Here is a 13489-nt window from a genome sequence, read left to right on the forward strand (position 1 = left end):
GAAAAAGCAATATTTGAGCAGGTAATAGTGGGAGCGATTTCTCTAAAACTGAAAGACCTAAACTACAAAATCAGGAGGCATTACAAACTCCATGGAGGAAAACCACGAAGAAAATATATCAAGGCATATATTAGTCAACTATATAAAGAACAAAAACAAATAGAAAATCTCAAAAGTAGACAAAAATCAGTTGCATGATTTTCAAAAGGATATTTAAATGATAATGGAATGACTTTTAGTGTTTAAGGAATCCAACTGCCAACCTACAGTTCCATCCCCTTTAAAATATTCTGCAAAACTTAATTTGCAATAAATGAAATGCAGGCAAATTTGTGTATGGAAGAATTTCAAATTATTTATGTAGATACCCACTCTGGAGAAGGAGAGCTTAATTCTCCACTCCTGAGGTATGAGCTATGCATGACTTTTTCCAAAACTTACAATTTAAAAAGGCAAAAAATTGAATAATTTTACTACTATAAAGTGGAGAAACTGACAAATACTATATCAGCAGGGGCGGGGGCATGGTCAAGGTCAACATTAACAGTGTTGTCATGTTGACATGAAATTAGCACTTCACCTCTCTGATCTTCCTCTTTGAAACACCAAAAGCAAGTATAAAATAAGAAAAAGTCATTAAAAAGACTCAAGTTGAGAGTAATTCTACAAGATGAACAGTCTTCCTTAAGATGCAAGGTTATCATAAACAAGGAAAGCCTGAGAAACTTAATACCAAGAGGAATCTACAGAAATATGAGAAGTATATGTAATATCACATCCAGAGGGGAATCCTGGGACAGGAAAAAAAGGGAACTGTAAAAACTAAGGAAATATGAATACAGTGTGAACTATTTAATAATAAATGTCAATAGTGACTCATTAGTTATAATGAATGGACCATAATAAAGTAAGATATTTCTAATAGTAGAATCTGGGATACATGGGGTACAGAGGAATTCTGTACTATGTTTGCAATTTCTCTGAGAATCTAAAAATGTTCTAAAATAAAAATTGTATTTAAAAATTCAGTTTAAAAAATATCATTTCTTGACAAAAAAGAAAACTGAAGAAGAATTTTTGCCAGCTGATACATATGAAAAGACTAAGACAATTTTTAGACAAAAGAATCATTGTTCCAGAAGGAAACACAGAAATCCAGAAAGCAATAATAAGTACCAGAAAATATACATATGTAGATAAACCACAGTGGCTACCAGTTATTCAAAATAGCAATAATAATGCCCATGTTATCTAAATATATAAAATTAAAATACATGATAACAATAATATAAGAAGTTCAAGATTAAGGGAGTTGAAGTGTGGATTCTAGCATTATCTGGAAGTAGTTAAAATGCAAATTATATTAGACTTTTGTAATAGAGATTGTAATATCCAGGGTAACTACTGAAAAAATAATAAAGCAATATATGGCTGACAATCTAAACAGAGGGCAAATAAACACTAAAAATTAGATTTAAAGACAAAAAATAATGGAGGTAAAAGCAACATAAAATATATGGGAAAGTTAAAAAATAGCAAACTGTTAAATTTAATACAAACATGTGAGTAATTACATTGAAAGTCTATGTTATAATTCTACTTTGTCTAATAAAAGACATAGAATATTTAAAATAACATTTTAACATGTTAAAATAAAATTTATAGAAAATGTTGAGAGGAAATTTCTCAAATATATGAATATAGAAAATGGTTCAAAGTAAGCTTTAAAAAAATGAAATTTCAGGCAAACACTAACCCAAAGAAAACTTATACAACAATACCAACATCACAAAAAGTCAATTTTAATGAAAGAAACATTGGTAAATCTAAAGAGGTACATTTTATAATAACAAAGGGTTTTATCTACTAGAATGCTGTTGCGGTCTAAATTTGTATGCACCTCAAAATAAACTTCAAATTAGACAAAACAAAAATTGTGTTTATGAAAGGACAAATGTAAAAATCAGAAAGATTTTACTATGCTTCTTTCACTAACTGTAAAATAAACATAAAAGATAATCCATAAAATAATGAAATTAATGTAGTTAAAAGTGTAATTAATGGATTTTCATATGCATTTTCATAGGCATTTAATATATACATATAAATATGTGTGTATGTATATGTTTTGTTTATTTGTATATATTTGCACATGTCTACATACAAGAAACACATCTGGCAATTGCAGAATATACATTTTTTTCCAATAAATATACTTTTTTTAGCCAAAATTGATCATGTGTTAATTTCACATAGTCAAGCTTTAGAAAATTTTGAAGAATCGAACTCACATAGAGTATAATCTGTGTTCATGGTACTAATCTAGTATTTCATAATAACGAGATGATTAGAATTTCCTCAAAGATTTGAAAAACACCCAACATACACTTTAAATAGTCATAGAAAGAAATGTCAGTGTAGATTATGCAATATTTTGAGTTGAATGATAATTAAAATAAAACATATCAAAAATTGTGGGATATAGCTAATACTTTAATTTTAGGAAAATATATCACGTCAAATGAACACATTGGTGCAATACACTGGGTTCAGCAAGGCTGTGTTCAGAGGAGGTATTGCTCCTGTTCCTGAATTCTCAGCTGTCCTGTGACTGACTTAGTCAATAAATATCTGAGGAGTGATTCTATATGACTTCTAGATCCTAAGAAACATGTAGCTTCTGTTTGGATCTCTGGGAATGGTCCTTCAGGGTAATGGTAGTCACCATGTAATACATCTGAACTCTGGAGACCATTAAGCAGAGAGGCTGCATGGAGAGAGAGGGAAACACTCTACCTGCCACACACATGTCCCAACCACTGCAGCCCTATCCCAGCATGGGAATGAAAAGCCTGTCTATAAGTACAGTCCCACCTGCCACTGATTCCGCCATCGTGGGACCACAAGTGAGGACCAACCAGCTAAGCCTTCAATCCCAGAAATGAGAAAAATAGTAACAAGCAATTGTCTTTTTAAATCATTTGTTGTTGGGGTAGCTAGATGCATGTTGATAGATAACCAGAAATATTTTTAAAAGAAGAAAAACTAAGCAACAATTTAAATCTCCTTCTTGTGAGAAACCCAAAGTAGAAGAAAAGCAATAGTAAAGATTGTAGCACAGATTAATTAAATTGGAAAATATGCAATACTTAAAAACTAATAAAACCAAAAAAATCTTTTTCTTGGAAAAGACTAAAACAGACAGATGATATAGAGCTGAGGGAGGTAACTAAGACAGAGAGCTGAGACAGAATAGAGAGATGATAGATGGGAAGATAAAATTGATAACTCTCTTATAAAACTGGTCAAGGAGAAAAGAAGAGCCATGCACGGTAGTGCATACCTGTAATCCCAGCAGCTCAGGACCTGAGGCAGCAGGACCACAAGTTCAAAGCCATCCTCAGCAACTTAGTAAGACTGTCTCAAATAAAATTATAAAAATGCAGGGAGGGGGTGCTGAGGATATGGCTCAGTGGTTTAGCATCCCTGGATTCAATTTCTAGTATGAAGAAGAAGGAGGAGGAGAAAGAATGCACATATTATGAATTTCAAATATAGGGAAGGGGGTCTAACTTCAAATTGGACAGACATTTAAAAGAGAGTATGAGAATATTATAAAGAGCTTAATAACAGTGCATTGGAACATTTATATTAAATGGATAAATTTCTCAAAACATAACTTTTCTAACATGTTTAAATTAAAAACTAAATATTATATATAGTCAATAAATTGATTTTTAAAATCTTTTTCATTGGTTCTTTTTAGTTATACATGACAGTAGACTCATTTTGACATAATTATGAAAGCATGGAATCTATCTTGTTCTAATTAGGTCTCCAATATCTCCCCGTCCCCTCCCCTATCCTCACCCCTACCCCCTTCTCTGATGATCTTTCTGTAATTTACCCATATTTTAAAAAAAATTCTTGTGGATATACATGATGGTGAGGTTCCCTGTGGTCTATTCACATATGTACATAGGAAAGTTATGCCAGATTCATTCCACTGTCTTTCCTTTTTCCATCCCACTTCCCTTCCCTTTGTTCCCCTTTGAATAAATTAAATTTATTAATAAGTTTACTCACACAAACACACAATCCCAGGCCCCAGATAGCATCATAAATGGACTCATCCAAACATTTAAGTAAGAAATGACACCAATATTATACAGTTTCTTCAGAGATGAGACAAAGAGAAAGAGCTTCCAATTTGTTTTACATATCCAGTACAACATGGGCACCAAAACCTAGTACTATAAGAATATTATACAAAAAGTACAGGCAAATGTCTCCCATGAACTTAATCATAAAATTCTCAGCAAAATATTAGCTGACTGATATATATATATATATATATATATATATATATATATATATATACACACACACACACACACACATATAAAAATTAGTGTATCGTGATCAAGTTTATTTATTTCAGAGATGCAATGATCAATCAATGTTATTCATTACATTACAGAATTTATAAGAAAGATCATATGGTTATAGATTCACAAAAAGTAGTAAATAAAATTTACCATCTATTTATGATACAAATATGTAGAAAACAAGAAGTGGAAATAATTTTTAATTGATAAAACTAATCTCTTTAGATAGATAGATGGAGATGGAAATAGAAATATAGATGTATCTTCAAACTTACAGCACACATTAACCTACTAGGAAATATTAAAAACTATCCTTCTAAGATCTGAAGGAAGACAAAGATGACCATTGCCATCAATTCTATTTAACATTGCACTTGAAAACCAACAAGTAAAAGAACCAATATTTTAAGAATTGAACAAATGGACAAAATATTTGAATAAGCATTTCAACAAGATGTCATCCAAACGGCCAATAACATGAAAATGTGCTTAACCTAATTAATAATCAGGAAAATTCAAATTAAATTTGCAACATGATGCAATTATAAACTCCTCAGAAGAGCTGAAATGAAAAAACAGAAAATCCCAAATGTTGGCATAAATGAGTGGCATCTGGTCCCCAATACACAGCTGGTGTGAGTGTAAATCAGAATAATCTCTTTAGAAGGCGATTTGGCTATAACTACTAAAGTAGAACATGTCATACCTTTTGGCCAAGAAAAGCCAGTCTCAGATATATTACCCAACAGGAATGTGTATGTAAGTTCATTGAAGATATGTATGGAAATGTTACCAGCAGCACTTTTCACAGTAGCCAAAAACAAACAAATCAAAAAATAGTCAATTGTCCATCATCAGTGAAATGGATAAACAAATATTGTGGTATATTTGTAGAACAGAATAATATACAGTAATAAGAATGAATGAACTATAAATATTTGCAACAAGATGATATGTGTTGTAAACTGAAATTACAGACAAAAGAAGCCACACACACAGAGACACACAAATTATTTATGATATGATTCTATATATACATTATCAAGACAGTTACCTTCAGTAAGATAGGGTTTTCTTGGGTGCTAGTCATGATCTAGTGGTGTGTTAAGATTGCACTGGTGAGCTAAGATGTAGCTCAGTGGTAGAGCACTTTCCTAGCATGCACAAGGCCGTGAGTTTGATCCCCAGCAACACATACACACACATGATAAAGAAAAAAAATTGCATTGATATATTTTTATTTCTGCAAAATCTTTAAAGTGTGTAGTTAGGAATTGTATACTTTTCTATGTATAAGACACAGTTTCAATGAAAAGTTAACTAACAATGTGTAAAAGCAGTCTCAACAGCAGCACATTGAGGGACAAACAAAATCAATGGTATCCAGTCAAGAGGCACAGTCAAGATCCCTTTGCCTGGTACCTTGTTGCTCCTGCATCCAGTTGTTCCCTTCTCTGCAGGCTACATTATGATGGCACAGCTCTGTCTTGCTCTCATTTTGCTTCTGCTGTTCCTGACTAACTCATTTTCTTTCTCTCTCTAGGTCTTCTAACACTCTCTCCCACCTTCACCTATGCACTTTCTCTGCACTTTCCACTCACTGTGTCTTCCAGGCACACTCATCTCATGGGAAAAGATCTATCCAAGTCAGCTTGTCAACATGAAGTAGAGGTGCCCATTTTTTTCCCTTTAATTTTTATTGTTGGTTGTTCAAAACATTACATAGTTCTTGACATATCATATTTCACACTTTGTTTCAGTGGGTTATGAACTCCCATTTTTACCCCGTATACAGATTGCAGCATCACATCAGTTACACATCCACTGTTTTACATATTGCTATACTAGTGTCTGTTGTATTCTGCTGCCTTTCCTATCCTCTACTATCCCCCATCCCCTCCCCTCCCATCTTCTCTCTCTATCCCATCTACTGTAATTCATTTCTCCCCCTTGTTTTTTTCCCCTTTCCCCCCACTTCCTCTTGTATGTAATTTTGTATAACCATGAGGGTCTCTTTCCATTTCCATGCAATTTCCCTTCTCTTTCCTTTTCCCTCCCACCTCTCACCCCTGTTTAATGTTAATCTTCTTCTCATGCTCTTCCTCCCTACTCTGTTCTTAGTTACTCTCCTTATATCAAAGAAAACATTTGGCATTTGTTTTTTAGGGATTGGATAGCTTCACTTAGCATAATCTGTTCTAATGCCATCCATTTCCCTGCAAATTCTATGATTTTGTCATTTTTTAATGCAGAGTAGTACTCCATTGTGTATAAATGCCACACTTTTTTATCCATTCGTCTATTGAAGGGCATCTAGGTTGGTTCCACAGTCTTGCTATTGTGAATTGTGCTGCTGTGAACATCGATGTAGCAGTGTCCCTGTAGCATGCTCTTTTTAGGTCTTTAGGGAATAGACGGAGAAGGGGAATAGCTGGGTCAAATGGTGGTTCCATTCCCAGCTTTCCAAGAAATCTCCTTACTGCTTCCCAAATTGGCCGCACCAATTTGCAGTCCCACCAGCAATGTACAAGTGTACCCTTTCCCCCACATCCTCGCCAGCACTTGTTGTTGTTTGACTTCATAATGGCTGCCAATCTTACTGGAGTGAGATGGTATTTTGAGTATAACTACAGTAGCAAATCAGCTGGGAGCAATGGTGCACACATAATCTCAGCAATTCTGGATGCAGGAAGGATTGCAAGTTCAAGGTCAACCTCAGCAACTTAGTTAGATTTTGTCTTAAAATATAAATTTTAAAAGGCTTGGGATATATATATAGCTCAGTGGTAAAGAGCTCTTGGGCTCAATCCCCAATCAAGAAAAAAAAAAAGGAACCTTGGAACCTTGGTAACAAGTCACCTCACAGGCCACTGTCAAAGTTGCAGATAGGTTAGAATACTTGTAAGCCACAGTTGGATAGTAGGAATACATAAAATTCAGCTCTGTCTGAAAGAATAAGTCTGGTCACAGGATTAGAAGTGGGAATATCCAATCCATGAACACAACATATTACACTTGGTTAGTCCTCAATCCCAGCTAGGTGTCAACCTTTGGAAACTACAGAACTACCGGCTCACCTTCCTCCCATTGTCTGGCACATTGCAGAATATGCAAGAGAAGATGCTCAGCAGTTATTTATTTGAAGTACTGATAACAAATAGGTGACCTAGTGTCCTGACTCTAATCTCTGTCTCTGTTCTCAGACTCATCCTCAAACAATGACTTGGATGTGAAATATCTGGATCTGTATTGTAAGTCACCAAAATCCATGTCACAAACATGAAAAGCCACACCATGTCCTCAGTTCACTGTTCAAAAGTAGCATTTCAGATACCAAAGATTATAATGTGTCTCTTTCTTTACATCAAACCTAGAGTGCATTGGCTGTAACTAAAATGAGATGCCAGTCCATTTCATTTAATCTGCAGTCAAAGGATGATGTCACTGTGCTGGTTCATTTTTAGGAGAGCCACTGAAATTTCTTTCTGTGTGTTTAGTTTCAGGAGATTGATTCTGTTTAACTATTCAATTGCAGATATAAATGAATGTACTATTGACAATGGTGGCTGTCAGGACCAGTGCTGTAATACAATTGGCAGTTATTATTGCAAATGTCAAGCTGGCCAGCAGCTGGAAGAAGATGGCAGAGGATGTGAAGGTAACAGTTAAGACTGTCTGCTTACTGATAAGGAAAAAAAGAGAGCATGTATGCAATGCAAAAGAGGGGTTTCTCTTTTATCCAGAGCCAGTTGAAGTGCTTGTGTTGAATATTGTCAAGAGCACAGATCTTCCTCTCATGCCTAGATTACAAAATTGTAACCCATTAGAACACTTCAAGTAGCTTATTATAGGAAACATATGATTATATGCTGGTTTGGTTGTGTCATGTTCTGATTATGGAATTTCAATCGTTCATTTAAATCCCTGGGTAAAGTACATATTTTTGAAAGCATTTCATTTAATTCTAAAGTAAAAATGGTGCTTATCATAAAATACTCATATGTTGCTACAATAGAAAGGCAGAGGCACAAAACTAACCACAGGAATAGTATTCTTAGTGCAGAATTAACTTTTTGCATAAACTTCAATGTTCTGTCTCCTTTTTAAATTAATTCCTTCCTTCCTTTGTTTATTGATTTGTCATCTTATTCATTTGACACTCACTGAATTTCTGCTCTGTATTAGGCATTATTTCATGCTCTGGAAATATAAAAATTAATGAGGAATAAATTCTTCCCTGAAGGAGTTCATTGATTAGAAGGAAAGATTGAAACATTTGCCCAAACCTTATAAAATGATGTTTGAAGACATTATAGCATGAGGTTAAGTGAACTAGAGTTTGAGTTCTAGCTGTGTCACTTACTATTTGTGTAACCTTGGGCAAGGTATTTCAACATTCTAAGACTCTCTTAACTGTAAAACTTAGGATAATGCTAGTTATCAAAAAGTCACAAAATTTGCTATGAGAATTAAATAAGATAATGCACATAAGCACTTACTTAGCATAGTGGCTAGCACAAAGTAGGAGCATTGTACCTTTGCATATTAACTCAGTTGCTGCTCTTACAGGAACAGAATAGGAGCCAGAGAGTGCTTCCTTCTCTTAAGCTTTAAGAAGAAAAATCTTAGACTAAAGGGAACACTTGTGCCATGCCTTATAACTATTTTGACTTTCCCCCTGTCTATTCATGTTGCTAAAATACCCAAACATTTTATATATTCAGGATTGTTGTTTATTAGTTTAAGGTCACAGTATAAAAGCATCAGTCCTAATTGTGTTTTACCATTGACCTTACAAAATCACACTAATTTTTTTTCTTCCTAATGACATCTATTCCCAATGAGGGGCCCATGTGAGTAAGTTGGTAGGAGAAAGAATAGACAAAAAATGTCCCTACAGAGGATGCCTGGGGCTGGGACTCTGGGTGTGGGGACTGCTAGTTTAGATCTTTGATCCAATTCCTTTCATTAGTGTCTTCCAGCAGGCTTGGACAGGCAGCAACAGGAAACACTTTGGATGTGTTCAAGGACAAGGGAATCCGAGCCTTCCTGAGATTGGCTTCACCTCAGACAGGGTTCTCTGCCTGGAAAGGTAGAAATTCACAAAGGCAAGTCCTAAATTCATCCAGGCTCTTTTTAGTCAAGTGTCATCATGCTTATTTCTGGATGTGACTATTTGGTGGTAGTGTTCTCAGTATGGATTCAATGACAGGGAAGAGGAGGAGTCTGGACCAGGGTGGTGATGGCCATTAAAGACAATGCAGTCTTGTAAAATTAGAATATCATTTTTCATGACATTTCCCTTGTCTGTGAGGCAGTAACTTACTGTTTCTCTTTAGTTGGGTGTTATTATGATCATCATTGTCATTATTATGAATACATTCCCGGTGATGAGTGCAGTAATTAGCCATTGTTAGGTATAACAGTTTTTATTATTATTTTATAATAGCTGTTAGGTTGATAAAGCATGTTAGACTTTATACCCCCTAGCTCATTTAATTTCATTCATATCCTATTTTAATTGAAGTTAGTTGCTTTGGTGGCTCATGTAAATGTTAAAATATTGAGAAAAGAGCTTTCCATGGCTTCATTAAATTGAAGTCCTCTTGTACAGACTGTGTAAGAGTGAGGTCAGTATTGGTGAGACTCAAGAGTTTGATAATGAGGTAACATTGACATGCCCCTTCCCAGAATGTAGAACCGCAGGTAGTAGCATGGATTGGAGCCCATTGCCCGCAAAGGATCCTTCCCTCAGTCTCATTCATTTAAGCATCTTTTCCTTGTTTCTGTAAGCTACTATTTGGTGGAGATAGTAATGTTAGAGATTCAGCTTATTCAGTTGTTGTGCATACCATGATCTCAGATTTATTTATATACACAGTTAAATAAAAAATAATAGAGGTTCTTTTGCAATCCAGTGCATTCTAAAGTCACAGCAAATGAGCATTGTGCCAGCCACTATGCAAAAATTTCATGTGAGTGCACTAATGAGTCATCCGTGTTCTTTCACTAGCTCGAAACGGTAAAGGTCAGTTGGTTTCAAACAACATTGTGTTGAGTGCTACAGCCATAGAATTAAGCAGTCATTTTAAAAGACTTTTTCTTGGCATTAATATATATTTGAATTGCTTTTTAAGTACAAATCAACATTTTAGTGGACATTTGTGGTGCTATTAAAATAAATATAGAGTCTGCTCTTAAATGGGATTGAAACATTTGCAAATGGCCTTGTTAGCTAATCTTTTTCTTCAACTTTTTCCTCTAAAGAGATATAAACTTGTGGAGAAGCAGAAGCTTCTGATTAGCTCAGTTGCACTGGTATCCCCTGATCTCAGGCACAGTGCTGAACCTAAAGCATGTTTTCTGATTCATAGTTCACATGGATTCTCACAAGGAACAGATCAAAGGAGCAAATGAGGAGAAGGCATTGCCTGCCACTGGATGCTGTGGATATTTTAATATATGTACATATATGTATATATGCACTCAAAGGACAAGATTTTTCTTCTTTGTTAGTGTGTTAACATTATGACATTTACAGATTTTCAAGTATGCAACTATCTTTGCATTTCAAGTGATAATCCAATGGGATGTTAGCATTTTATTTGCTTTGAAATTCAGTTTTCTATTGCTATATGACTTTTGGTTCCCACAACCATGAATGAAATAGATCAGTAATTTTTGTTTCTCACGTGGTCTTTATGACAGTGGTTCTTCATTGAAGTGATTTGGTCCCCCAGAGACATGTGGGTGTATTCATTTGCACAACTGGGAAGAGTGAGTGCTGCTGACATGTGTGGTAGAGGCTAGGATTCTTCCCAGCATCCTCTTCTGTGGCTCTGATTAGACCTTCCCATGCTAGCCTCCTTGTCTCTTTAATATATTTTATTTTCTTTTCTGTCTTTACTGCATATGTTCAACCCGTCTATTGAGTTTGGATTTCAACAATTTACATTTTTAGATGTCTTATGTTTCTTATTCTCAAATCCATAGGTTCCTTTCTATATGTATATTCATTTTTATCATTGTATATTTTCCTTTTACTATTTCATGTATAGCCATTCTATATTCTGAATCTTATTCCAACACCTGTGGTCCTTGTGAGGAGTCTAAATCTATTGGTTCTTATTTCTAGGCATTATTTACAAAGTGTTTTCACATTGCCTTTCCTTTCCTTTTGTGTATACCATGGTGTAGAACTTATAGTAGAGCACTGTAACTATTTATAGGTTTCTACTATTATTAATTAGACTAGGAATCTTGGGAAAAGGATTCCCAAGTTAAAGGATCTTGTCTTTCCACTTTTCCAATCCCATAGAATTCCATAAATATTCATTGAATGAATGGTTGGATGAACACCCATTCTTTCAATGTGAATACATGCAAGCACCCAGTCAATACACCTTTCATTTATCTCCTTATCTACAAATCCCAATCATGTTGGTGTTGTCATTTAAAAGTTTACCAGTTAAGCCATTGGGTTATCAGTAGGTCTTACTGTAAATATTTGCTCAAAGTAAATCTGATATATTTGAAAGGGCACAGCACATTTTCATTTCTAGAGAATAAGTAAAACTTTGAACTTCTTGAACTCTTTCTTCATGTGGCTTATCTAAACCATTGGTGCAGCAGCATAACTAATGAGACTAGTAGTCCCATGGAGTCAAGAAACTTTTTTGAATAATTACTGTACATTTTAATAAGTTAACTAACAAAGCTAATAAACATTGATTAGACACTTGAGACAAATTCTTCTGCTTGAGAGAAATAAATGAACATACATTATCCATTCATAAAGGCATGTGATTTCATTAACTGATTGTTACAATATTTTAAAGTAATTTTACTTATATTTTAGAGTGATATTTCCCCCAAAACACATTGGATGTGATAATGTAAATAAACAGAAATTCTAATTCAGAATGCCATTGTTGTAAGTCATAGGATATTTGAACTGAATAAAAAGCTTCTATAGATGAAATCTCAGAGAAATTAAATGTCTTGCACCAGTTCATAAAGTTAGTTGGTGAACAAAGTGGCACTATATGCCAGGCTTTCTTGTTCAATATGTATCCTTTCCAGTGTCCTTTCCCTTGGATGTGGTTGATAAGCAGCATGCACTAGATACAGAGCAGGTTAATCAGAACCACAGAGTCACAGTGCTGCATTGGCCCAGGGCCGTCAACTCATAGAGGCCATGATCAACCAAGGACAGAAATTAATGTAAATAAACAGAAATTCTAATTGGTCATTCTCTCAGTTTCAAACAATTCATTTGTAGAAGTAGAAACACAATCTAGTTCTCCTTTTTTCATTTGTCATTCTTCTCAATTGATCCATCAATCTGGCCAGTAATATCTTCTGGGTAACTACTAGATGTAGTTGGGTATTTGAGAATACCAGAGTAATACAAATTATGTTTTGTTCCATCATGGAGTTTCTCTCATTGATGCAGAGAAAGAAGAGGAGGGGCAGGGAAGGAGTCTAAACAGGAAATAGAAAAAGTAGGCCAGTACAAGGGTGCATGCCTACAGTCCTGGTTACCTGGAGGCTGAGGCAGAAAGACTGCTTGAGCCCAGAAGTTTGGGTCTAGCCTGGGCAACACAGTAAGATCCCATTTATTAAAAAAGAAAAGAAGGGATTCCACTGAGGCAGTGATATCCATCCAGGAAGCAAGGAGCCCTCTGTGAGCATCAAGAATGACAGTAGAATGAGAGGAAGTATGACAAAGACTTGTATCACGAACTATTGATCATAATTTAATCCACAAATTTTTGGCACAGGGGTGGGGGGGCGGGAAATGCAGTGAGAGAGAGGACACAAAAAGCTTCAGTTTCCATAAGAACATCTTTGAGATCCAGAAATAGTAAATAATTAATCTCTGCCCCTGTAGCTGTGTTCCTGGGCTTCCAAGAGATTGTTCGACAGGCTGGTCTTGCAAATTCCTCTAATGGGATCCAGTTAACTCTTTGGTTCATTCTAGGAGGTGCTGGGCTTTCTCTGGTCCCCTCAAAGATGCTGCCAACTGAGGAGGTAGAAATATGTAGCTATAGAAAGAACCAGGACTGGCTAGAGTATCATTAAGCATCCTGGGCATAAAG

General features: G+C 35.1%; 1 protein-coding gene across 1 annotated transcript in view; it reads left to right on the plus strand.

Annotated features, from left to right (window-relative positions):
• The window catches only part of LOC113187260 (EGF-like and EMI domain-containing protein 1), a 528706-nt gene that overhangs the window by 363996 nt on the left and 151221 nt on the right, over positions 1 to 13489 (plus strand). Inside the window, exon 5 of the mRNA XM_077795506.1 lies at positions 7924 to 8046. Coding sequence (XP_077651632.1) covers positions 7924 to 8046 — 123 coding nt within the window. The remainder of the gene's footprint in view (positions 1 to 7923; positions 8047 to 13489) is intronic.

The sequence above is a fragment of the Urocitellus parryii genome, chromosome 2 (genome assembly GCF_045843805.1).
Source record: "Urocitellus parryii isolate mUroPar1 chromosome 2, mUroPar1.hap1, whole genome shotgun sequence".
NCBI classification, from domain to species: Eukaryota; Metazoa; Chordata; class Mammalia; order Rodentia; family Sciuridae; genus Urocitellus; species Urocitellus parryii.